The sequence below is a fragment of the Leptonotus elevatus genome, chromosome 17, assembly GCF_054856555.1.
Source record: "Leptonotus elevatus isolate MCC_2025b chromosome 17, RoL_Lele_1.0, whole genome shotgun sequence".
NCBI lineage: Eukaryota > Metazoa > Chordata > Actinopteri > Syngnathiformes > Syngnathidae > Leptonotus > Leptonotus elevatus.
In genome coordinates, this window is record NC_141255.1 from 17,638,654 (window position 1) to 17,663,137 (window position 24,484).

At 42.9% G+C, this 24,484-nt stretch overlaps 1 protein-coding gene across 8 annotated transcripts in view; it reads right to left on the reverse strand.

The window, feature by feature from the left end:
• Nucleotides 1-24,484, reverse strand: part of sox5 (SRY-box transcription factor 5) — a 95,324-nt gene that overhangs the window by 65,331 nt on the left and 5,509 nt on the right. For all 8 annotated transcript variants that reach the window (XM_086058486.1, XM_086058482.1, XM_086058480.1 and 5 more), the window contains exons 2-3: nt 21,427-21,625; nt 13,512-13,728 (exon numbers count right to left, since the gene is read on the reverse strand). In XM_086058486.1, coding sequence (XP_085914612.1) covers nt 13,512-13,728; nt 21,427-21,625 — 416 coding nt within the window. The remainder of the gene's footprint in view (nt 1-13,511; nt 13,729-21,426; nt 21,626-24,484) is intronic.

Genomic DNA, 24,484 nt, shown 5'->3' on the forward strand with positions numbered 1-24,484 from the left:
GTATTGCAAAGACATGCAACAAATGAATATTGGATTGTATACTTTAGTCTGATTTTGACCAATCAGAGACTACCTTAATTGCGCATCGCCATACAAGAGAATTGTATTGAGGAGCATTACTAACAAAATATAACATTTGGATAAGACTAGATCACAATGAGCATGCTTATTTTTCCGCATTAACGTGCATTTCTTTCTTTGGATTATAAAGATCTCTCTATCTCTATCTTTATCTCTATATCTATCTATCTATATCTATATATCTGTCTCTCTATGTCTCTCTCTCTCTATATACAGTATATATATCTATACATCTATATCTGTATGCATGTGTGTGTGTATGTATGTATGTGTGTATATATATATATATATATATATATATATATATATATATAGATAGAGATATAGATATATAGATATAGATATATATATATAGATATATATATACTGTATATATAGAGTATGTATGTATGTATATATGTATATGTATGTATGTGTATATATACAGTATATGTATAGATCTTTTTTTTAGGTCCGTGTTAAATGTTTAATCTCCATCACTGTATAAAACACCCATGTCGCATGTTTTGTCAATACTGTGCAGCCATCACAGGTGCATAGTCCTCACAATGTCGTAGTTGTGAATAACTGACACTCTGAGGACAGTGTATTTACACACTGCGAATGTAAAATAAGTTTTCAGGGGTTTGGAGTTACACATACAGTCCTCATAATTCATACTCTGGTATGGACACTCTGAGGACTGTGTATTTTCTATTGATTGTTTCATTGTGAAAAATAGACGTCACCAATTTACACAAACCACTAGTGCTGACGGATTATTTATTTTTCAAATAGCAAATAAAATGTGTTTGCATTCACAATACTTTAACCTATTCATTGTTCTTTATGTACTGTAACTGTGTAAATGCACAGGTGGTCGTGTTACTAAGAATTGAATTTTATATGTATTTTTCTCTTCATGTGTACCAGGTTTCAACTGAAGCACAACCTGAAGACATAGCTGAAGACGTAGCTGTCACAGACCAAGTTGACCAGGTGACAAGATTTCTTTTTGAATGTTGATGTTGAAATACATTTTTCAGAAGCAAGACGTTGCACAATTTATAAAAAAAAAAAGATCTTGTCGCACGAATGGCTCATGCAATAGGTGAATTGCAAAGACATGCAACAAATGAATATTGGATTGTATACTTTAGTCTGATTTTGACCAATCAGAGACTACCTTAATTGCACATCACCATACGAGAACCGTATCGAGGGGCATTACTAACAAAAAATAACTTAATTGGATAAGATTAGATCACAATGAGCATGCTTATTTTTCCGCATTAACGTGTATTTTTTTTTCATTGGATTATAAAAATATATAGATATAGATAGATCTTTTTTTTTAGGTCCATGTCGAAATAATCTCCATCACTGTATAAAACACCCATGTCGCATGTTTTGTCAATACTGTGCAGCCCTCGCAGGTGCATAGTCCTCACAATGTCGTAGTTGTGAATAACTGACACTCTGAGGACAGTGTATTTACACACTGCGAATGTAAAATAAGTTTTCAGGGCTTGGAGTTACACATACAGTCCTCATAATTCATACTCTGGTCAGGTATGGACACTCTGAGGACTGTGTATTTTCTATTAATTGTTTCATTGTGAAAAATAGACATCACCAATTTACACTAACCATTAGTGCTGACGGATTATTTATTTTTGAAATGGCAAATAAAATGTGTTTGCATTCACAATACTTTAACCTATTCATTGTTCTTTATGTACTGTAACTGTGTAAATGCACAGGTACAGACTTGTGTGTTACTAAGAATTGAATTTTATATGTATTTTTCTCTTCATGTGTACCAGGTTTCAACTGAAGCACAACCTGAAGACATAACTGAAGACGTAGCTGTCACAGACCAAGTTGACCAGGTGACGAGATTTCTTTTTGAATGTTGACGTTGAAATACATTTTTCAGAAGCAAGACGTTGGCACAATATATAAAAAAATATCTTGTCGCACGAATGGCTCATGCAATATGTGTATTGCAAAGACAAGCAACAAATGAATATTGGATTGTATACTTTAGTCTGACTTTGACCAATCAGAGACTACCTTAATTGTGCATCGCCATACGAGAAACGTATCGAGGGGCATTACTAACAAAAAATAACTTAATTGGATAAGATTAGATCACAATGAGCATGTTTATTTTTCCGGATTATCGTGTATTTTTTTTCATTGGATTATAAAAATATATAGCTATAGATAGATCCTTTTTTTTTAGGTCCATGTTCAATGTCGAAATAATCTCCATTACTGTATAAAACACCCATGTCGCATGTTTTGTCAATACTGTGCAGCCCTCACAGATACTTAGTCCTCACAATGTTATAGTTGTGAATAACTGACACTGAGGACAGTGTATTCATACACTGTGACTGTAAAATAAGTTTTGAGGGCTTGGAGTTATTATACAATTCATACTCTGGTCAGGTATGGATTCTCTGAGGACTGTGTATTTTCTTGTTTTTGTTTCATTGTGAAAAATAGACGTCACCAATTTACACAAACCTGTAGTGCAGAAGGATTTATTTATTTATTTTTGTAATGGCAAATAAAATGAGTTTGCATTTACAATACTTTAACCTATTAATTGTTCTGTATGTACTGTAACTGTGTAAATGCACAGGTACAGTCGTGTTACTAAGAATTGAATTTTATATGTATTTTTCTCTTCATGTGTACCAGGTTTCAACTGAAGCAAAACCTGAAGACATAGCTGAAGACGTAGCTGTCACAGACCAAGTTGACCAGGTGACGAGATTTCTTTTTGAATATTGATGTTGAAATCAGTTTTCAGAAGCAAGACGTTAGGAGTGAAGAGTGTAGAGTAGATGCTAGGGCTGAACTATATAACTAACAAATATAATCACAACAATTTTTTATGCAATGTGTATTGCCAAGACGTTCAAAATATTGTATCCAACAATAAGCTTGTATGGGACTAAAATTCCTACAAGTCAACATTAAAAATATCTCAAATTGAAGATTTGTTGGCAGTTTGGTGATTTGGATTATGCACTGTAGTGATCTTTTGTTCCCATTAATTTATTTATGGTGGATTTTAGAGATGAACTCGCTATCAATTTTATTTTATTTTTTTAAACAGAAGTGTAAACATCAGGTAGTTAATTTACTTGTATCAAGCTTGGATAAATGTGCTTTATGTTTTGGACCTTTCGCTGCACTAGAATGGACTGGCATGATGGGTATTTTATCTTCTGTGTTATTTGTATCTGCAATGGATCTTTGTTTCACGCAACCAGAATTAATAGTGCAGGCATTTTCATTGAATGAATATAATTTAGTCAAGAGGATAAATTATGACCCATGTTTATACCTTTATCTTTAGTTGCAAGCAGCTAAATGTTGAGCAATTGTCTCAATCTTAACGACTGTCTGACTCGGTAAAATAGAAAAGTCTACTGTAACTGAAGGACTGTATCACACAATATCTGTTTTAGGGGCAATGCCATAGATTAAGCATATTAACTATCCCTCTTGTTAAATGCTTCATCTCATCTTTCGAATAAATGTGACTAGATTTATAATAATCTTTAGTATGTGCACAAACTTTAGGTTCTAAATGCTTTTCTAGTTTGCTCCAGCATCTGGCACATATCCCGTTTAAAAAAAATGCAAAACTGCTTGATGATGAAGACCTTTGGTAAATTAACTTTAGCACATTAGCCCATCAATGGCGGGAGCTACTTCTGCCGCGAGCGCTCGACACTTTTCTCAAGCTTCTACTTCGAGTGTAACATCACTAAGTAACAGCGAAGTAAAGCTAGTAAATATTTATGACCACCCGCCAAAATGAATTTTAACCCGCATCTGGCAGGTTAATTTTAGAGCCACTGTATATATGCATAAGTATGTGTGCATCTACTGTATATATGGATATCATTGCTGTCCTGTGAAAAACACGTTTCCATTTTTAGGTCGCGGGCTGCTCTCCGGTAGCTCCTATGGTGGAAGTGTTTTTCACAGAACAGCGACAATATGTGTATGTATGTATGTATGTAATAATTGTTTTCGTTTAAAAAATTAGGTTGCTGATGTATCCAGTTCAAGTGAGGATTCGTTAGCAGAGGAATATGTTCCAGATTCTCACAGTACTTCGGACACTTCCTACATTGAACCTGTTTCAGAAATTCAGAAATCCGAAGGTATTTCAGGAATGAGCTATGAGAAAACTGCTCATCCTTTAAGATGAGAGGTAGTCATGTTTTAAAGAATAAAATGTTCAATGTTCACTGACTTTTTTGCATCTGGTTTCATGTCGAGCTTATCCATTACAAAGCTGTGTTTGACCTAGATAACCTGTTCACATAAGAAGCAGTTTTATTAACATACCAGTTTCAGTCTGTCCTAAAATTGTAAGTTGTAACATGAGCACCATGTTAAAACTTACAATTTTAGGACAGATCAGGTATGACTTTGCATTTCACAGTATTGTTATGTACAACAATGTGTCCTTATATCAGGTAAGTCATTACACATCAATGCCATTTTAGTTTGTGTAAAGTCAGAATGCCAGAACTTTCAAATCACTTCAGTGACATGGTTGCTGTGTGTTGTGTAAACTTTGTCCTTGTAATGTGAGTTGGTCCTCATAATTACCATTTTTGCAATGGGCGTGGCTTATTTAGGTCATTATCTATGTCCTCACAATTACGGATTTTTTCAGGTTTTTCTTTTTTTCGTGTGTTGAGTTTTTTCAAGTTTTGAAGTGAAATTTTCCTGGACAACCCCAAAAAAAAATTTTGGGTGCAAGTCCCATCTCTCTGGCATTAGCAGAAAGGGGTGTCCCTGTAATACACAATTAAACCGGTTTGGAAAAAATGTCCTCATAATACACAGAGGCAAGTATGTGTGTGTGTGTGTGTGTGTGTGTGTGTGTGTGTGTGTGTGTGTGTGTGTGTGTGTGTGTGTGTGTGGGTGGGTGTGTGGGTGTGTGTGTGTGTGTGTGTGTGTGACAGCTCCAGCCCCAAAATGACTGGCATCTGGCGGTGGCAGTTGTTTTAACAGCTGAGCTGACAACATTAATCCGAACGCACCCAAATCAAAAGGAGACAACACCTGTTCACTGCTCCTGAGCCCAGCCAGGGATGAGGATGAGGAGGAAGAGGAAGCATGAATGGAGGGTGCACGTGAAAAAGATGGAATTTGGTGGTAGGGTGGTACTGGGCAAAGCCGGAGAGGGGATCATGGAAGAGGGGGGGACAATTAGAGGGCAGTCTGCCAGAGCATTGTGGGCATCAGAAACAAGATGGAAGGACAACAATCTCTCCTGCAGAAGAACATTGCAACACTCGCCAAGCTGGTAAAGAATCGGAAGCGAGGATAAGGGAGGATGGAGCTTTGAGCTTCTTGTCTCCCAACATCTGGCTCAAATAACAGCTTCACTGTGGGCGACCCCTGTCCTTGACAACACCAGCACTTCATTTGTGGGATCCGCCCTCTGACCGGCCGGCCAGGGGTTAATTGGTGTCCGGACCCCGTGGCTTCAAAGAGTGACACGCTGGCTGCGATGCTGAGCGAGTGACGGTCTCCATGGACGTCTGCTGGCTGACTGTGTGGATACTTGGCTGACTTGTTGCTCCCCCGCTAACACAAAACTTTTGCTCCGTTTGTCGAAAGTCAGCCGCAACAAGGCTGGGGAAACTTGTGCGACCGTAAACAACAACAACAACACTGAAAAACAATGAGAAGGTTCTTGAAGGACAAGCTGCAAAATCCCCCCATCAGCAGACAGTCTACATGCAACTGCGTGTGCATGGACAACATAACACAAGACCCACGTCATCCAATCACATGCCCTGAATCAGTTTATCCACATCCATGATTAAATCATGCACCGCTGACAGACACGACAGAATCTTACTAAAGCATTAGAAGGGTTGTTTTATGGCTTTCTTTATCAAGTGACATGAGACGGGCAAAATATTAGAAACACCACTCAGTCGGACACAACAATGTTCATAGAAGTTATTAGTTCAGTGCCTGTTGCATTAAGGCCCATGTTTTATATTAGGAAAATGTCATGGCAAAAAAAAGTCTGAGAAAGTACTCAATGCACTCGCAAATTTTCATACTAAGTGTGAAATTTGAGTCGGTTTATTTGGACACCAAGTTATGATTCTCTACTATTAGGTTACCTGTCCTGTCATCTTGTGTTCTGCCTGTCACGAATGGCAATTCCATCCAAATACTTAAACATTTTGAAGCAAATTTAGTGAAAATGCGACTTATTCCCGTTTCCATATGTTATTATTTTTCAAAAACTGAGAGGAGACTGCGCCATGAGATGATGTCATAAGAGAGCGTCGGCTGACTGCTAGCGGAATTAATTGTGACGTGTCGGTACCAGATGTGATCGGGCTGCCAGATTGTATCGGGGTCGCCTACCGATGATGACACGCTATAAGATTGGCTGGAAGTTATCCGTTTACAATTGTTCAATAAAGTTATATGAAGAAAAAAAATCCGGTCGACGTAAAACATTGGAAAAAAAATATTAAAGATGTAATTTAAATAACAAAATGTATGGACTGAAATTGTAAAAATGTAAATAAACCTAAGAATATAAAAGCAGGATACTTTAAGATTGAAGAAATAATCAAATAGATTGGAGCGCCGTCGCACTCGCCAATGACGTCAGTACAGCAGCGCTAACAAAATGCGCGATTCAGATGTATTCACTTCGGTTTGGTTTCTTTTTTAGCACAAGTCACAAATCACAATGCATCACAAAAACAGTCTTAATGATAATAGCACCACATTAGCAATCTAAACTGACAATATTTGTCACATCTCAGGCAATTTGTGTATTTATCATTTATTCAATCTATTTTATTATTTATTCAATATATTTTGCTTATATATTCTTAGGTTTATTTACGTTTCATTTCAGTCTGTACATTTTGTTACTTAAATTACATCTCTAATATTTTATTTCCAATGTTTGACATCAACTGGATAATTGCGTGACATCTTCGGTAGGCAACCCCGATACGATCTGGCAGCCTGATCACATCTGGTACCGACAGTGATGATGAGTCAATATAGCCACCATGCGTTGCCGGGATCAATTCAAAAAATAAAAGCGTACCAAGGTGTCGATGTCAATGTATTCTTTAGTACGCTCAGGTTTATTTTGAAGTTCGCCTTTTCACAGCGTGTTACTGTCATGCAAAATCTTCCAGACCAAAAATACACAACCACGGACGTCTTCACTACTTATTACTGTTCGCTTCATTCACAACTTGCGACGTGACATTCAGTCCTGTCATTGTTTATTTTCAAAACCAAAATTTTGCTTGTATCCAAATGTTCGAAAATCCACCCCTCCAACCAAAAAATCTTTTTTTGTTGTTGCTTATTTTAGGCCCTTTTTCAAATTTCTAGCGTTTCCATTCAGGTTTATTTTCACATTTCTTGAAAATTTGAATAAAAATAGATGGATGGAAACCCACCTACTGTACGTTGCTGGCATAGATGGAGGACCAAAGACACATTAAATATACCCGAAGTTTTAGCAATAGTCATTATATGAATGTGTGATGTACAAAGTTCAAACATAAGACTGACTTACTAGAATTTCAAATCTTAAATACAGTCTTGCATCCATTTAACTGCATCTAAAGTTCAAATATATTCAATGGTGTTCACTCTTATGCAATGTTTTTCGACTTTGTTTTAAGGCTTTTCATCCCCTTTTCAATATCCCTCCACTCTCCTATCAAGTAAACCCAAGGATAAAGTTTGGTGCAGAAAACTCATTAACCTTGAAGCCATTATGCAGCTCCCCAAAAAAGGAAAACATTCCTCTGTCTCTCCATGGTAATGGAGGGACGGGGGGGAAGCGGGGTGAATAACAGAAGGGCGAAGGAAAACAACAACAGGCCGTGCAAATGAGGAGAGTTTATGAGAATAAGGGATAAATTGTGGATTCCCTTGATTTGATTGGAGGACGTGTTGGTGAATGAAAGTAAATGGAGTGGGAGCGAGGGTGGGTGGGTGATAGGGGGGTGACTTGCGGGGGGGAGGGGGGGGGCTGTCAATTGTTTTGTGATCTGTGTGACAGGAATCCTTTTTGCGGAGCAGTCCGACATATCCAAGCTTTTCAAAGTGACTGAGGTGATGTGCAAAATTGTACTCACACATATTGACCCCACCTGCCTGGTCACCAGATATGACCACACACACACACGCACACACACACACACACATGCATGCACATACTCAGCATGCTGCAGGACACTCACACTGTGACTCGGCCACAATAGCCAAGCTTGGAAGCCTCGGCTGATTCATGAACCTCAAGCCTTTGTCCTTAACTTAATGCCACGCCGGGAGGCCGATAACACAGACACACACACAGACACACACACACAAACATGCGCGCGCAGAGACCATCAGGAAAACCACAGGACCCTCTCTCCTCTCTCTAAGCCTCTTTATGCTCCTGTATCGGACAAAAGCAGGGGCACTGCTTTTCCCCTCACACACACATGCGGACACGCACACTATTCATCTCCTCGATATCGCTCATCTGGACCGGGCAGAAAAGCAGAATGGGAGTTTCATCCCCACCGATTGTCTCTCACAAGGCCGGGGGAAGAAAACGAAAGCAAAAACAATTCAATAAGAGAAGTGACTTGAATGCGGCTTTCATGGGGGCAACAATGGCCGGCCACACAATAGGCCTCAGGTTGGCCGCGCATGATGTTGCTGGTTTCTCATGGCACAAAAGGGAGGTGAAGAAACAAAAACGATATGGTCTCATTTGAATTAAATTTGAAAGGTAACTGACACAAGGTAACTTGGATTGAATGACAAATCATGTCAAAGAAGTCTGGTAATAACCACAAAATGATCTGGAGCTGCGCTTTGTGTAAATCTAATTATGGAAGCTCCAAAACAAACTGTACAACTATTTATTGTATTTCAGGCACAAAGTTAAAGTTAAAGTACCACTGATTGTCACACCCACCTAAGTGGGGCGAAAATTTTTCTCCGCATTTGACCTATCCCCTGAGGGAGCGGTGAGCAGCAGCAGGAGCCGCGCTGGGGAATCATTTGGTGATCCCCCCAATTCCAACCCTTAATGCTGAGTGTCAAGCATGGAGGCAAAGTCTCAGGGTGGACACTCTACCACTAGGCTGCTGAACTGGTAAAGTGCCCCAAGCGACCCGTGCTTAAAAGTTAAGGATCCACGTGAGGACTTGTAAATGCCATTGTTGATGTTTAGCATGTGTGCTAGCATGGCGGTGGAAGGATTAAGAAAAGTAAAGAGGTGGGGGAGCTGGGGGAAGTGGACTGATGGACGGATGAAGGAAAGACTGCCCTGATCCTTCCACTTATCAAGCTCATTTTTTTCCCACCCTCCTTTTCTTTCTGACGCTCCTTGGCAGAATGTATCCGCCCTTCCCATTGTCACTCACTGGAGTGAACGGAGGCGTAAGGGAGCCGTGGCCAGTTTGTGCTTGTCTGGCACAATGGCCTCGCCTAAGTGCTGTCCTATAAAATGCCTCAGTGCGCTCTAAAAGCAAGCCCTTGGATCCCTCGCTGCCTTGAAAGTAGATGAAGTGCTGTGTGTGTGTGTTGCGCGGCATCTGTCATTGAGTTGCCATTCTCAGTATGGAGACTGGTGCCTCGGAGAACGGCTTTGCGGCGAGTACGGCGAGCCATAAAAAAAAAACCGTCATTGCGCTTGGCCTGCAGGTTGCCGGTGTGCCTGTAAACCTGCTATGGAGCATCCAGTGTGCGTGTTTGCGCTGTCAAAAGTGTCAGGTGAAGGCCGTACGGAGGTAAGGGTTTGATCCCTGGACGGACCCTCCTTCCATAAAGGATGACAAATAAATCCATCCGCCAGCCTAGTCATCAATTCAGCCACCTTTCTCCTGAGACAACTACCATTAACCAATCCATCCATGTCTAATCGCCCAACCCATCAATTATTATTATTATTTTTCTTTGAGAGCTCAGTATTGTTCATTCGGTAATCTTACAGATTCGCCATGTCATCATCATTGCTCTCTCTCTTTTTTTTCTTCTTTTTGTTTTTTTGTATGTGCGTGAGTATGTGCATGTGCGGGTGTGTGTGTGCATATGTGCGTAGGTGCGTGTGAGTGTGTGCTCATTAATTAACCTAAAACCTATTAAAAATCCCATACCTAAACCGAATACTTCAGAATCCAGCTAGAGTCGTGAAGTTGTCAGAAGACCCGAGGAAGGATCAAAGAAAAGAAAGAAAAGTGAAATCCAGCACCGACCAGACATCACCTACTTCCCACCGGGTTACCAACCAGAATCTTTCACCAACCCCAGAAACATCCAAATTCGAACAAATTAGGGAGACCTCAAGAGACCAAAGGAAAGACTGAGGAAAGAAAGGAAGGATAGATGAAGCAGAGTGAGATCCACAGACATCAGCCTCCAGCGATTCAACGACCAGAGGAAGAAGCAGATTGTGTTTGAATTTCGGTAGATGCTGGTGTGGTTAATTTGGCATGCATGAAAACCTCCACCAAAGAGGGGAGCCGTCGACCCCGGCCAGGACAGAGCAAGCACAACCCCCCAGGGCCCACCAGGCTGCGGCAGCGCCAAGGCACAACCCCCGGGCCCCGCAGGGGCCACTGGCCAGAGAGCAAACCCAGGAGCCAGGAGCGCCCCCCACCCCAACCCGGCCCGCGCCCCAAGCCCAACGCAGCAGAACGGGGCACGGCAGGCCCACCAGGCACCCCAGTGTCCAACTATCAATCTACCAACTGTGCATACAACCAACCCTATTATTTTCCAAGCTATTACAGCAGTGACAACTTAGACACATTCAAAGTTTGTGTGTTTTGGTGTCTTGCTGAAGGGCACCAGAGCAGTGGATGTGAACAGGATTCAACTTATTTGTCCATCCACTTCACCATCCACAGACGACCAAATTCCCAATCCGGATTCCATTATGAGCATCCATCATTTATCTAAGCATCCTCCCACGAAAACAGCCAACAACCCTCCCACCCAAGCAGGGCTGCAGTAGGTTAGTAGTAGTAGTCCCCCGAGAAACTTTTCAAGCCACACGTATGTATGCATCTTGGTGTGTGTATTCATTTTGGTCATCTCCCTCGGGATCTTTGCATCGACTCTCCTCTGGCCCCCGTACCCCTCTGCCATTATTCCTCCTCCCCTCGCCTCGATGGTGGCGATTCACGCACGGGCAAGGTGGCAATGCCATCGTGGCTTCTTCCACCCTGTTACTCTTGAGGAATGTGTACACGTGTGCATCCATGCACCTGTGTTGGTGTGTGCGGGTGTTTGTAGTGTATCTCAAGGGTAGCAGGTGGTCGACAGAGTAAGACACAAGATGAATGGAGAGCAGCAGAGCATGCATGGTCGCGACAGGCCATGGGGGACAAACATGGCTAGTCATTTATTAGCCGCTTTGGACACAAACACACACGAGGACATAAAAAGCATACATTACATATCAACACGCATATATGTTGGGATTCGGCCACAGATTTTCAAACATGTAGGGAGGTGCACATATTCTCGTCGGTATACACAAATGTGTCCTAGTATGCACAGAAGGTCCATTCATCTAGCAAAAGTAGAGCAACGCTGGCCACAAACTGACTTTGTGTGTGACATCTTTTGTGTGTGTGGGCGGGTGTGAAGCATAGCTCAAGGCCAGCCTCCGCTAAGTCCGGCCTCTTCTTTCTCTTTCAAGATGTTTATTGTTTTTTGACCCATTTTGTGTCTTTGGCTGCTTGTCCGCATCCCTCCCATTAATGCTCCTCTCAAAGTGTGTGTGTGTCATTAATCCAGCTGGAAGCGATATGCAAGCGCACGTGTGTGTACGTGTGTGTGGGGGGGGGGGGTGCGTGCGTGTGTGTGTGTGTGTGTGTGTGTGTGTGTGTGTGTGTGTGTGTGTGTGTGTGTGTGTGTGTGTGTGTGTGTGTGTGTGTGTGTGTGTGTGTGTGAGAGAGAGCGGTAATATTCGAGGCCTTTCATAATGATTAAAGCCTTCATTAAATTTTCATCCCAACCTGCTGTTTGCTGCTAATGGCCTTTGTGAGCCGCACAGCCAAACAATAGCTAGCCAGGCACAGAAGAAGGATTTTTATCTTGCCTTCAATACCGCCCCTTGCCGTTTCACTCGCTCTCATCTCCCCCCGTTTTCCTTGTCCTTAGTTCTTTTCTCTCTTGCCAGGCCCAGGGTTTTGTGCTTGCAAGGTCTGGAGGCGCTTTTGTCGGCCCGTTTCATTTGACAGAGTCGATAATGCTCCCGGTTGGTCGGCGTCGCCGCTTCGCCACTAATGGGGTCTATGAAGACGCCACCGTTTTAGATCACTTCTTAACTCTCTTCCTTTACTTCTTCTCTCTTCCTCATCCTTTACCTCTTTCAATTTCTCTCTTTCTCTTCTGTCCGCTCTTTCTTTGCCCTGGTTGACTCAGATCCATTATTGTTTTTTCCCCTCCCTGCCAGTTCATGAGGTCCACTGAAGCAGCAAACAACCCAAAACACACCTCAATTACAGCTCACCTCAACAAACAGCAGTTTTCCCCTCTTTCTTTTCTTACTTGTGTACGTGTGCCACAACAGGCCTCTCTATCGACTGGAATAAAAACAAGCAGACAGCGAGCGAGCGCACCAGCGGCGGTCTTGACTGCAGTGAAAAGCGGAGAAAAAAGCCCGAAAAATAAGGTTAGCACATCACAGCTTGAAATGAAAGCCTGTTGATGCACCAGGGGGAACTATAGGTGGAACACGCACACACAAACAAGCGCCTACCAAGGCCGGTAAACACACTTGGAGTTTCTTTCACTTAGCGGTAACCTTTTTGGGGTAGAATGACACGAGAAGCTGCAGAGAAACATTGAAGTTGTTTTCGACAAACAAGGAAGGTGTCCGACAATAAAATGTATTTATATCAGGAGATGGACACCTGTTGGTGATCTCCTTATCACCATTATCAGCGTAGTGACTTAAGCGGCCAGTTATCTGCCAAGGCGTAATTAGAGTTGGCCAAAGGCTAATTTTAACTCCAACTGTCCATTCCGACTGTCAAAAGCCAAGACTTCATTTTAGATGCTCAGCAACGCAGCGTCTGTGATTGGCTGCCTGTCATCGGTAAACAGGGTAGACGATTCCGTAGCCAAGGTTACAAAGGTAGCGAGATGGCACACAAGAAGCAAAGAGTAAGTGGAGGGTGCATCGGGAGGCTTTTCATACACGGCTCTCATTTGTCAGGGTGTGATAAATATGCAAAGCTTGGCGGACAATGGGCCCATATAGCTGATGCTGTCTGTCTGCGTGATGGGGAAAAATAACCCATACAGCACCAACAAAGAGCTGCTGCTCATGTGTGGGTTCACAACAGGAGGAGAGAGACCCGAGGAGAGAAAGGGAAATTCCGACTGACCTTCTGGTTCATTCTTGATCAGCTCCTCCATCTTCCGTTGTTTCAGTGTGTCCACGACGTCCGCCAGGCTCCCTTTGCGTCTCTCCGGGGTTCCCAGCGCGGCTGAGCCTCCGTCGCTGCACGGCCGACCCCCAGCGCCGCCTTCGTCTTTGCCTGGTGAGGTAGCATTGTGCAGGGGGTAAGGGCTAAGGGAGTTCCCCTTGGCGCCGTCCAGATCCTGGAGGGAAGCGAGAAGAAAATAGTCATTAGCTTCATGAATTAGCTCCAAATAAGGAGGCTTGGGAGGAGCTGGCATGGCCGCTCGTGATCGCCATTCTTATCTCCTTATCTTGCTCTCTTTATTCTCGCCTTTTCTCAGGGCCCAGCACGGCACGGAATTTCCACTTTCATCCCTTGCCAGTTTATTTCTTAAGTTAGGGCACACTTCTTCCTTATTCTCCGCTGGAATCTGCTTTTGACTCACTTGGAGGTACTTGACAGAACGAGCACATGAAACAAAGAAAGAAAGAAAAAGATCCGCTCTCGGACGCACGCTATTGCTTCATTACAAAGCCTTCCATTGCTCGGCTTTGAGCCGCATCCAATGTTACCGTACACAACTCGTAAGGCTGAGTTTCAATGTCGCTACTTTTGTCTTGCAAGACTGTTAATGGTGTGAAGCAAAGATTTGGAACTTTGTCAAGCTGTAAATTTATGTAAGGACTCAAATCACAAAAGAGGGAACAACTGGCATGACAGCTACAAAATATCATTTATGGAGCCAACGGTAAAGCTCTGTTCTTGCCGCCAAGCTGTCGTCCCAACTAACTACCCTGCCGCTTTACTGATCCTCGAAACCGAGTGGAACAAGCACTAAATGAAAGCCTGGATTCATTTATTAAGATTTTGCTTGCGGCCCTCGCAAAAGTGAGGTCGCGAGGCGTACAGTCGAGCATTCAATCCAATGGAGGTGACATTTGTTTGGAAGATTGACTTAATACCTTCTCAGCCCAATTAACAATGACACTGAGAGGGAACGATTCTGCGCTGCAACAAAGCAGGGATGCATGCGAATGTCCAACAACCTGCATCAAATTCTACACATTTGCAGATTTTTGCCAGTGAGGGACATATTATGGAAAATGACTGCGTGGGTGTTTGGATTTCCTGTACGCTTACCTGTTTTGTTTATGATTTAGATAAGCCTGATTGTGATATCACTATCAAATTTAATTAAAGTGAGAAATGAAAGCAAAATGTGATGGGGATCATTACGCGGAGGTGAAGACTCCAGAACCAAGTGAGTCAGTCACTCAGTCAATCCACTCCCCAGTCTGTCGGCTCAGCTTTTTGCATACAGAAGAAGGGTCAATGGTCCACCAAGTTAATCTTTGGCTAATCTCAGCGCAGGAAAGCAAACGCCACCTTGGAACCCGCGGCACACGTACAGTACCCTCTACATGTGATTATACCTTTGCGGCCGTGTGTGCACGTGATGGAGACACGGCTCTGTTAAGTCATTCATGTGTATTTGGGTGGAGATAATTTGCCAATGATTAATGTGCAGCCTGGAAGGGGAAACTTGATACTGAGATCACAGTCCACTACAAAAGTCATCAGGATAAGCAGATAACTTGGGAAATGCCCCGTAAATAGGAAATAACTCCTCAGGTGTCAGATTTCTATATTGGCGGGTACAAGCACTTGGAATTCCCCACACTTGACCGACTCTGTCACTTTTTCTCGCTTCGATCCGGTGTTTTCACACGCTGAATAAGTCAGCACGCTCAATTATTCATTCATTCTGCCAGCATTCTTTCACATGCATTGTGCACCGAGCATGACATAGTTACTCTGTAACTTCATGTACAACCAATAACAGGCAGGCACAAGTTGGAAGGCAGCTTGATGCCGCATAAGCCAAGAAAGTACAATATCTCTAAAATATTTTTTTTCCTTCCTGCCTAGCCAAGGCCATGTCCACATCATAGAGTTTTACAACTATTTTGACTATTTGCCCTCACACAAATTGCATTTTATTTCATCAAAAAGGGACTGTTTGGAAGATTTTCCACTGTATTTACATGTAAATTGAATTGAAGTGCATTGCCCTCCTTTCCCACTTGCCATTGCATAACTCATCAAAATATTATTGCTGTAAGATGCAGATTTCTGCGATATAGCTTGGATTTCAAATATGATATTAAGGAGTTCATGTCAAAATTCTCATTCTCAGAGATTGTGCAAGCAGTATTAGCTTCTCTGTAGAGGTGTACTTAAAATAATGTTATAGACAAATTATATTTATAGTCGTGGTGAAGAGTTTGAGTGGGTGCAAAATATTATCTTCTTCCTTGGGGGTAAAAAATTGAGAAGCACTGTCGTAGTGGAGTAAAAAGTTACTTCTTGGTTGCGCCCTTCCTTCATCGCTTCCTTCCACCCTCTCCTGTTCCAGATTAGGGTAATTCACACTTCAAAACGAGCGTCTCCGTGATTACGAGTTGCATCATCACGAGCACACGGACGCCATGCAAATGAAAGGAGGCGGAGGCAGACTGGTAAGAAAGCGAGGGAAGGGGCGAAGGAGGGGGTAAAGAGAGTGAGAGAGGTGATGTTATTAGAGGAAATGAGCGAGTTGACAGAGCAAGGGAGCGGGGAGGGAGGAAAGGAGGCATCTTGAAGGCAGCGGTCACACCTGTCACATCTCATTTATCTAATCCAGCGCCTACTTAAAACAGACGCACACTTTCTTTCGAGAAAGATGTCGCGCAAACAAAACAAACAAGAATGAGAGAAGTGTGCGGTGGCTGGTGTCGCAAATCTGCCGGAGATGTCATTTCGTTCAACAACGAAGGTCATTTCCCAATGGCGGCGAATTAGCAGGGAGCCGCCGCCCCCTTCAAAGACCCCCTCCATTAGGGTCCATTGCATTATGCATGCGTGAAGTCAGATAGACAGCCTCATCCCAAAGGCTACATAAATGGAGTACATAATCCATGCAAGTGGCATTTTGTAGCCTTGCCATTTGCATCCAAGACAGAAGAACGAGAGGGAGATGTTCCAAAGCGGTGTCAGACAGGTGCGCCGCCACCGCCACTGCCGCCGTGCTCCTCGGCTAATGCGATTTGTACAACTTTTCCTCATCAGCATGCATTTATTCCCCTTTTCACACATTCCTGCCCTCTCTCCTCCTCGCCAGTGAACGAGTTGTGCCATTTTGTTTGACGCCCAGATAGCCCGCAGGTGTGTGCACGCGCGTACGTGCGTTTACGCTGGCTGCGGCAGCCTGGCAGTGTGGGCGGTTCTGCCTTTAGTTTGCAGATGTCAATTCTCTTCCAAATGACTGGAACAAAGTAAAAATCGCGCCTCACTCGGCTTTATCCCTTTACTGCCTCTGCGATGGAACCGAATTAGGCAACTTTTGTCTTAAGCTCATCTGCTTTAAAAAAAAAACTTAAGTCTTGCCAGGAGAAGAAATAATTCAAATGCTACATCCCCCCCCAGAGCCAGTCAGGCCTAACACACACACACACACACAAACTTATTTTTATATGCTTGTGCTTGACATGTCTGGGGCTGTGCAAGGTGCACGTGCGAAGAAACAATATTTGATGTGTCGTCGTGGATCAGGACACGGACAATGTGACAGTGGGAAGAGCTGGAAACAGCTGCTTGACTAAAATACACGCACACATACGAGAATGTCACTGATCGCTCCTGCAGGGAGGTAAAGACTTAGCTCCACGCCAGAGCTGCCAATCTCCATGACACACACACAGCCAAACACACACACACACACACATACACACAGCAAATCCCTTTACATGCCACGGCTCAACACAGACACTGTCAGTTTTGACTTGGAGGTCCTCAAACTCAAACGGGGATGAAACAAAACTGCATTGATTTGCTCTGCCAATTTAAATGTGATTCTAATGTGCCATGGGTACCGCAAAGGGAGATCTGAACCAGATTAAGTCTGGATCCAATCTGAGATTGGACTGCAATGTGAACACAACACATGTAATCCCAGGTGGTCTGATATGATGTTCAAATCATCATATCAGGTTGCAATTTCGTTAAGGGACATAGTAGATTTTAAGATGCGCAAGTGATTAAAAAAACTTTAGTGCAGCGCTGGCATGTTTGAGTGCATTTTATAGTGATTTACAATTGAACAATGGCAAACCACATTTAATCCAGATCTGCTCTAGATGGGATTGCAATGTGAACTCACATTTAGATGTCTTCATTTTATATCCGTTTGTAATTTGGTTGTACATGTAGGATTCTATTGAATATTAATGTTTACAAGTTGTTGTTTGTACTTTCGGTTTGTCCCATCAGGGGTTGCCACAGTAAATCAATTGCATGATTTGATTGACTTGTTTTTTTGTTTTGTTTTTTGTTTTACCTGTGTGTACTAGTGGCTGGGTTTTAAGATTTACATCTGGAAGCCTGAAAGTAGGCTGTTTTCTGCATATTCCAGAATATTCCTCCTGCATATTTCAGCGCCACTGTGTTGATTTATTATCATGTCGCTGGCATGTGATGTAAACCGCTGCTTGGTGTTAAATCTGTCCCATAACACCAATACACAGTGGCACCCTTGAAAAATAAAAAAAGAGAAAATATGTTTATAGATTTGTGTTGTGTTTGTGAAACAATTAGTGCCAGGATTCTTGTCTTTGCATCATTTGCATGCTTCTTTTTTTTTTGATAAACACTAACATAAAATAAAGCTTAAGCCACATTTGATTTGGTGTTGGCTCACTTCCATGTTTTAAACGCTTTAGAGATCCAATCGCACACACTGGGAACTTTGCTTGCAATAAAACGGCCTTTTAGCCAGATTACAATCATTGAGAAACTATCATAAACAGCAGCTTTCATATCCAGAGGTTCCAATATGAGCGGAATGCTGTTAAGTGAAGTATATTTACATGGCGTGTGTCTGTGTGTGTGTGTAGCAGGTAGGCAATGCTGCAGGGCAAAAGGGATGAAGAGGTCAGTCGAGTAATTTATGATGACAAGATAAAGCTGTAATTCGCCCCCCTCCCCCTCTACCAGCCTCCCTCCCTCACATTTCCAAGTCAACTGGCAGCCGAAGAGGCATTGACTTTAGCCCGTATCGCTTTACGCCTATTGTCCTGAAAGGGACAGTGAACACTTCCCCAATCCCCATTCAACCCACCCACTCTACACTCTCGTAGTATTCCTCGACGTTTTGCTGACAGTCAGCGGTGAAGGGATTGCCACTCTAAACCCACTTGGAGACGGGGGGGGGACAAAACACCAATACTGTTGCCCTTCTGCTGTGAGATAAACTAGCAAAGCAGTACTGTTGCAGTTCGACACAAAACTAGATGTGCTAGAGTGACACTTGGAGCGCGTAGGCATCTTGACAACATTTTGTCAATAATTTTCTGCCAAATGAAGGGAAAGCAGATATATTCTGTAAGGATAACATCCAAAAGTAACGTTTTAATGTAGCGTTTATATCCATTCAGGTTCCCGTGGTCACGATGCCAGGACTTTGGTTTATAGTCAAGCACATGCAGAGTCCACAATTGGGAGGGGCCCACTGCCTAATCAGCTGGCTAATTACAAAATTAGCTCTCTATTATAGCTGCTAAGCATCTTTTCATTGTTTTATAGCATGTAGGTATGAGCAGTGTGAGATAGGGGAAAGGTTGTGTTTTATTGGTGAGGACACACTATGACGCACAGTAAATGGTGCATGCAGATGCAAAAACACACCTACAAGTTCATGTATGTCCCTTCTTGACATTTATAACAGAGTTAGAATTGTTATGTTATCATGTTGTGAGACAAATCACCATTTTGAGAAATTACCCCACTCAAAAAAATTAAAATTAAAATTAAAATTAAATTTTAGAAGAGTGATGATCCTGGTAAAAATGTAAGACTAACGTCCCAAAGCACCTTGGAGTAGAGTAGACCCTAGGGGTGTGCCAAATTTGATTGTTAGATTCATGACGATACAACACTTGACGATTTGATTACGATTCATAAATGTTCAAAAACTATTATTTTCCATAATAACCCAATGACAGGAACACGAAAGTAAAAGACACGCCTGCCGCCCGCACAAGATGATGATGGCGGCAGCAGAAGTTACTGAGCGACAGATTTTCTCCTCAGGATGAAAAGCTAGCGGGAAACGTGTAACAGCACCTCTTTCGTTTTCACACCAGGTTAGCGGAGAAGAATCCGACGGTTGTTGCTGCTAACCAGCAAACAATAGAAGAAGGACTGTCAAAACTTCCCCGCAGCTTTGAAAGGGCGAGACGACTGTCATCATCCACCGCAACCTTTAGTCCATATCGTTCAATAATCAAATCGTAGCACCCTGAATCGTAATCAAATCGAATCGTGGGGTGCTTTAAATGGCACACCCCTTGTAGACTCACAAAACGGTCTTGAGACTCAAAAGCTACATGAAGTACAACTTCACCTTTCCTGGTGTCCTTAAAGAAAATTCAGCCCCTGAATCCAGTTTCAGATAACAACGTAAAATTGACCACGAATAGACCTTCAAGAAAGTCTCCAGAACCCATGATTGAAAAGCCAAAGAAAGTCTGCCATTTTGGTTTGAAGTGGCCATTTCAGGGTTATTTCAAACTTGGTATACTTGTCTGTCATGAGTAGACCCACAAAAAAGTCTCTAGAACCCGTGACTAAAAGGCTTCATGAAATACTACATTCTGGCTTCAACTTGCCATTTTAGGGTATTTTTTATTTTTTTTAAGAAATTACAGTCCCTGAAGTCAGTTTCATGAAACAAAGTGACACTTGGTAGATATATCTACCGTGAGTAGACCTACAAAAAAGTCTCTAGAACCCATGATTGAAAAGCAACATTAAGTCTCCCATTCATTTTAGAGTCATTTTGGCCATTTCCTGGTGCAAGTCTCTAAAAAAAAAGTCTCCTTAAGCCAATTTCACCGAGCAATGCAAAACCTGGCAAAAAAACTCTCCATCTCCTGTCTAAAAAGACAGAACGTAAGCCACCTTGGTTAGAATTGATTATTTTAGAGATTTTAGCCACTTGCAGGTATTTTTCAAAAATAAACAATTCTGTCCAAATTATTCCAAACATGAATAAAGTATTCTAGATGGATAGGCAATGTAAAATAAAAATTAAAAAAGTCAGTTTTCATCATTGCAATCAAGACGTACTTTATCAAATATCTGTATGAGAATCCTATTATCTTAAAGAGATCCATTGATCATGTTAGCATGATTACACATGTAAATAAAGTGTCTATTTTTAAATTGAGTGTGTGTGTGGGGGGGGGGTGCGTGTGTGTGTGGGGGGGGGGGTGCGGGGGGGGGTGCGTGCGTGCTGCGCCATCATTATGCGGCTTGGCTGGTTTACACTAATATTGAATGACTCACAGAGGCCGAGCCATGACACTGTATGAAAACCTCATGCAAACATCCGCTATACATTCGGAAGCGCCGCCCAATGTCACACTTGATCCTGCGCACAGTGAATCACTGCGATGGCTCACATTTGGCAGTCACACAACTGCGCATCAGACGGACTCAAGGCGACGGCTGGTGGTGCACACCCACCACAGCCAGAAAGTGTGTGGAGGGTGTCAAACAGTAGTCCTGAACTTCATTTTCCAAAAGAAGGAAATTGCATACAAGCAAGACAATTATGTTTATGCCAGGTGCTTAAGATCTTCAGCACCTACTTTTCCTTCTTACATCTGGATTGCTATGTAAATTGTCTGATCTGTGGTATTCATGTGTGCCCTGGGGGTGGCCTTATGCTAATGAGTGTGAAAAGGCTGAGAGCCAAGAGAAGGCAGGAAGATGATGATGACAGCTGCAAGATCTAACCAAGTTTTAAAAACTGTAAACAAGCCCAAGTCTAAGGGCAAAAACACACCGTTCTTCTTACCGTGTTGTTGGGGGGGCTGTCCAAAGTCCGAAACGGGGGTGAGCGCGGGGACACCTTGCTGCAGTAGGAGGCCAATGGGAGGTGGATCACGCCACCCAGTCCCTCGCTCTCCTCATCCTCCACTCGCTGTCTGCTGGTTGCTATGGTTACCTCTCCATCTGTCCCCCCATATGGAGAAGCTGGTCGCTTGGAAGACATCCTGGGAGACAAAAAAAAAGGAGAAGGAAGGTAGAATGGCAGAGAAGAAAAGTGTTATTTGGGATTTGGACAGTATATTTCATATGAAAGAATGAAGAAATTGCATTCGCCACAGCTACTTTTTCTAACGTGCCTTCTCTGGGGACCCAAACAATGAAGCCATTTTTAGCCAGTTCGAATCTTGAAGAAATTCAATATCAAAAATGTCATGAAGAGAGATAATAACACACCCAAAGATGACAAAACAAAAACACAAATTTTCCTATCTACAACCTTGAAAAATTGTCAGCCTGAGTGAGAGTTTTCCAATTCAGTGTTCAGGGATCTGAAACCAAAGTCCATAGAGCGAGAGCTGGCATTTATTCATGTTTTTTAGACAGAACTTGCCGACATTAAGTGAGCCATCACATGGCTGTTGCGCCAATTGCTTACAATACAATTTCAATAAAAAGGGGTGTGGTCATTGAGACACTTCAAACTCCGGTTGCGCCTGCTCGTTATCCGCCTCCTATACTGTGTTTGTACCAAGAAGTTTACAGTCTGACTTCAAGCATTTACTCCACATCAGTTCATTACACACCGGACAGAGAGCCTGCCAGGAAAAATCCTGCTTTGATGACCAATGTGAAGATTTCATATGCAGACCAACGGCTACAATTTTTGAAAAAACATACATAAAGGGGCAAGTATGAAGACAATGAAAGTGCCTTCTTTCTCAAGTACTTTGATGGATCCATGCGTCCGTTCATTCAAGTAACGGAAGAATAACCCCTTCAGCTCTTTGGCGGACCTTCAAACACACTCCTAGGTCTTCCAATGTGTTTACGACGGGGGCCATTCAACGCTCACATTTCCAAAAGACGGGGCCATTACTGCAAATGAAGCCCGCTTGCACTGGCATTGTGCAGGAAATCACCATGCCTTGACAATGGGCTTTCACAGACAGACACAGAGTGGGAACGAGAAGAAAATAATGGACAGCCCAAGAGAGGGAGAGAGGGAGAGAGGGAGAGAGGGAGAGAGAGAGAGAGAGAGAGAGAGAGAGAGAGAGAGAGAGAGAGAGAGAGAGAGAGAGAGAGAGAGAGAGAGAGAGAGAGAGAGGGAACAGTATGAACACTGACAATAATATGCGTTTATGAAAACCTCTGGACAATAGGGAGACTGAAGAAAAAAGGCGAGCAACACAAGAGCCCCGCTGTGTCAATTTGTTACCGTGGCTTTGTTCCCTTGAAAAGAAGCAAAGGATATAAAGCCACATCTATTAGGTGAACTCTGTCTCTGGCAAGGTAAATTTGCCTCCATGTACTCCAGCTGAATAGGGATGCAGTGACTATGCAGCAATAATAGAATTTAATGTGCTGCTCAGCGTCAGCTGAGTGCTTTCAGATGCACTTGTCAGCCTTGAAGCCACCGCGACTATGACCCTGGGTAATAGGCAGCTAACGGGCTGTCTCCCAGAGGCAACACATGGCTAGGGTGGAGGGGCTGCGTGTGTGCGAGCGCGTGCGCGTGCGTCTAAGTGTGTGCCAGGATCTGATAGCAATAAGCAACAGGTATCGGACTTTTCTTATCTTTCTTTCTTCCCACAATATCCTCGGCCGTCTTCCTCTCTGTTGGTCTCCGCTAAACTGGAGCGCGTTTCTGGCATTGCTCCGAGGAGCAGCCGTGCTTGCTACTTATTCATTGCTTATTTACCTTATGACAGCCAAAGTCAAACAATCTCCAGTGCCGCCACACGCGTGTGGAAAGGAAACCACATTGCGAGGGGGAAAGTTACGGCCAAAATCCAACGCGCAACGTTGCCATAACACCTTTTCAAAAGATCGAGCATCCCGTTTGGTTCGCCAGCAGAGGCAATATACAACGTACTCGTCATCCAATCATTTCATCGTTTAGGGCGTCAAACTCCAACAACGTTTTATTTTCGTACATCTCTGTTACACAGTTGCAGTCTTAATGGGTGGCCCAGTGCAATTCTTTATTTCAAATTGAATCAAACCATTACAGAAACAAGATTAAGTGTGACACAGCTGAGGTAAATTACTCTTGGGGTATCTTTGAGAATAGGTTTTTATATATATATATATATATATATATATATATATAGTTTATAGATCAGAACCTTTCTAGCATTGACTTTATTCAGGCTTCGGATTGGCTCAAACAGCTTTAGCCGTTTAGGGGTCATATCACCACCTGTTGCTTTGGCCTGCAAAATGTGACTTCACGTCAACTGAGCTTTTCTTAAATGTCACCAAGTGACATTTTTGGATCCCGGAGTGCGGAAAATGTTATGTCAACAAAGCCCAATGTGCAACAATGCAGCACAGATACATGAAAGTCAACACGCCATAAGAATTCTTTATCTGCACTCGTTCCACCTTTGTGGTTCTTACTCAGCATAACCGAACGCCATAAATGATCGCCAACAAGTTATGTCGATGACAAAGACTCCAACCATAAAGCCAATTGCACATGCAATTATGAAATCATTTCAAGATACGATGCGTGTCATTAAGTGGACATAAATCTTTGTGTTCCTCCATTCACACAAGATCCGATGTGGAGTGGCTGGCCCAGCTGTGCACACACACACACACACACACACACACACACACACACACACACACACACACACACACACACACACACACACACACACACACACACACACACGCACGCACCGCATTCACACGCACACACAACAGAGGCCCCAACACTGCAGGTCTGTCTTCATCACTGCCTGTTTACTTTACCTCCTTTCACTCGCTCACACTGAGGCCTTTTGTTTTGCACACACACACCGACACACACGTCCCCTTGTGTCCCGCACAGACCTCTACCTAATCATAACCCTATG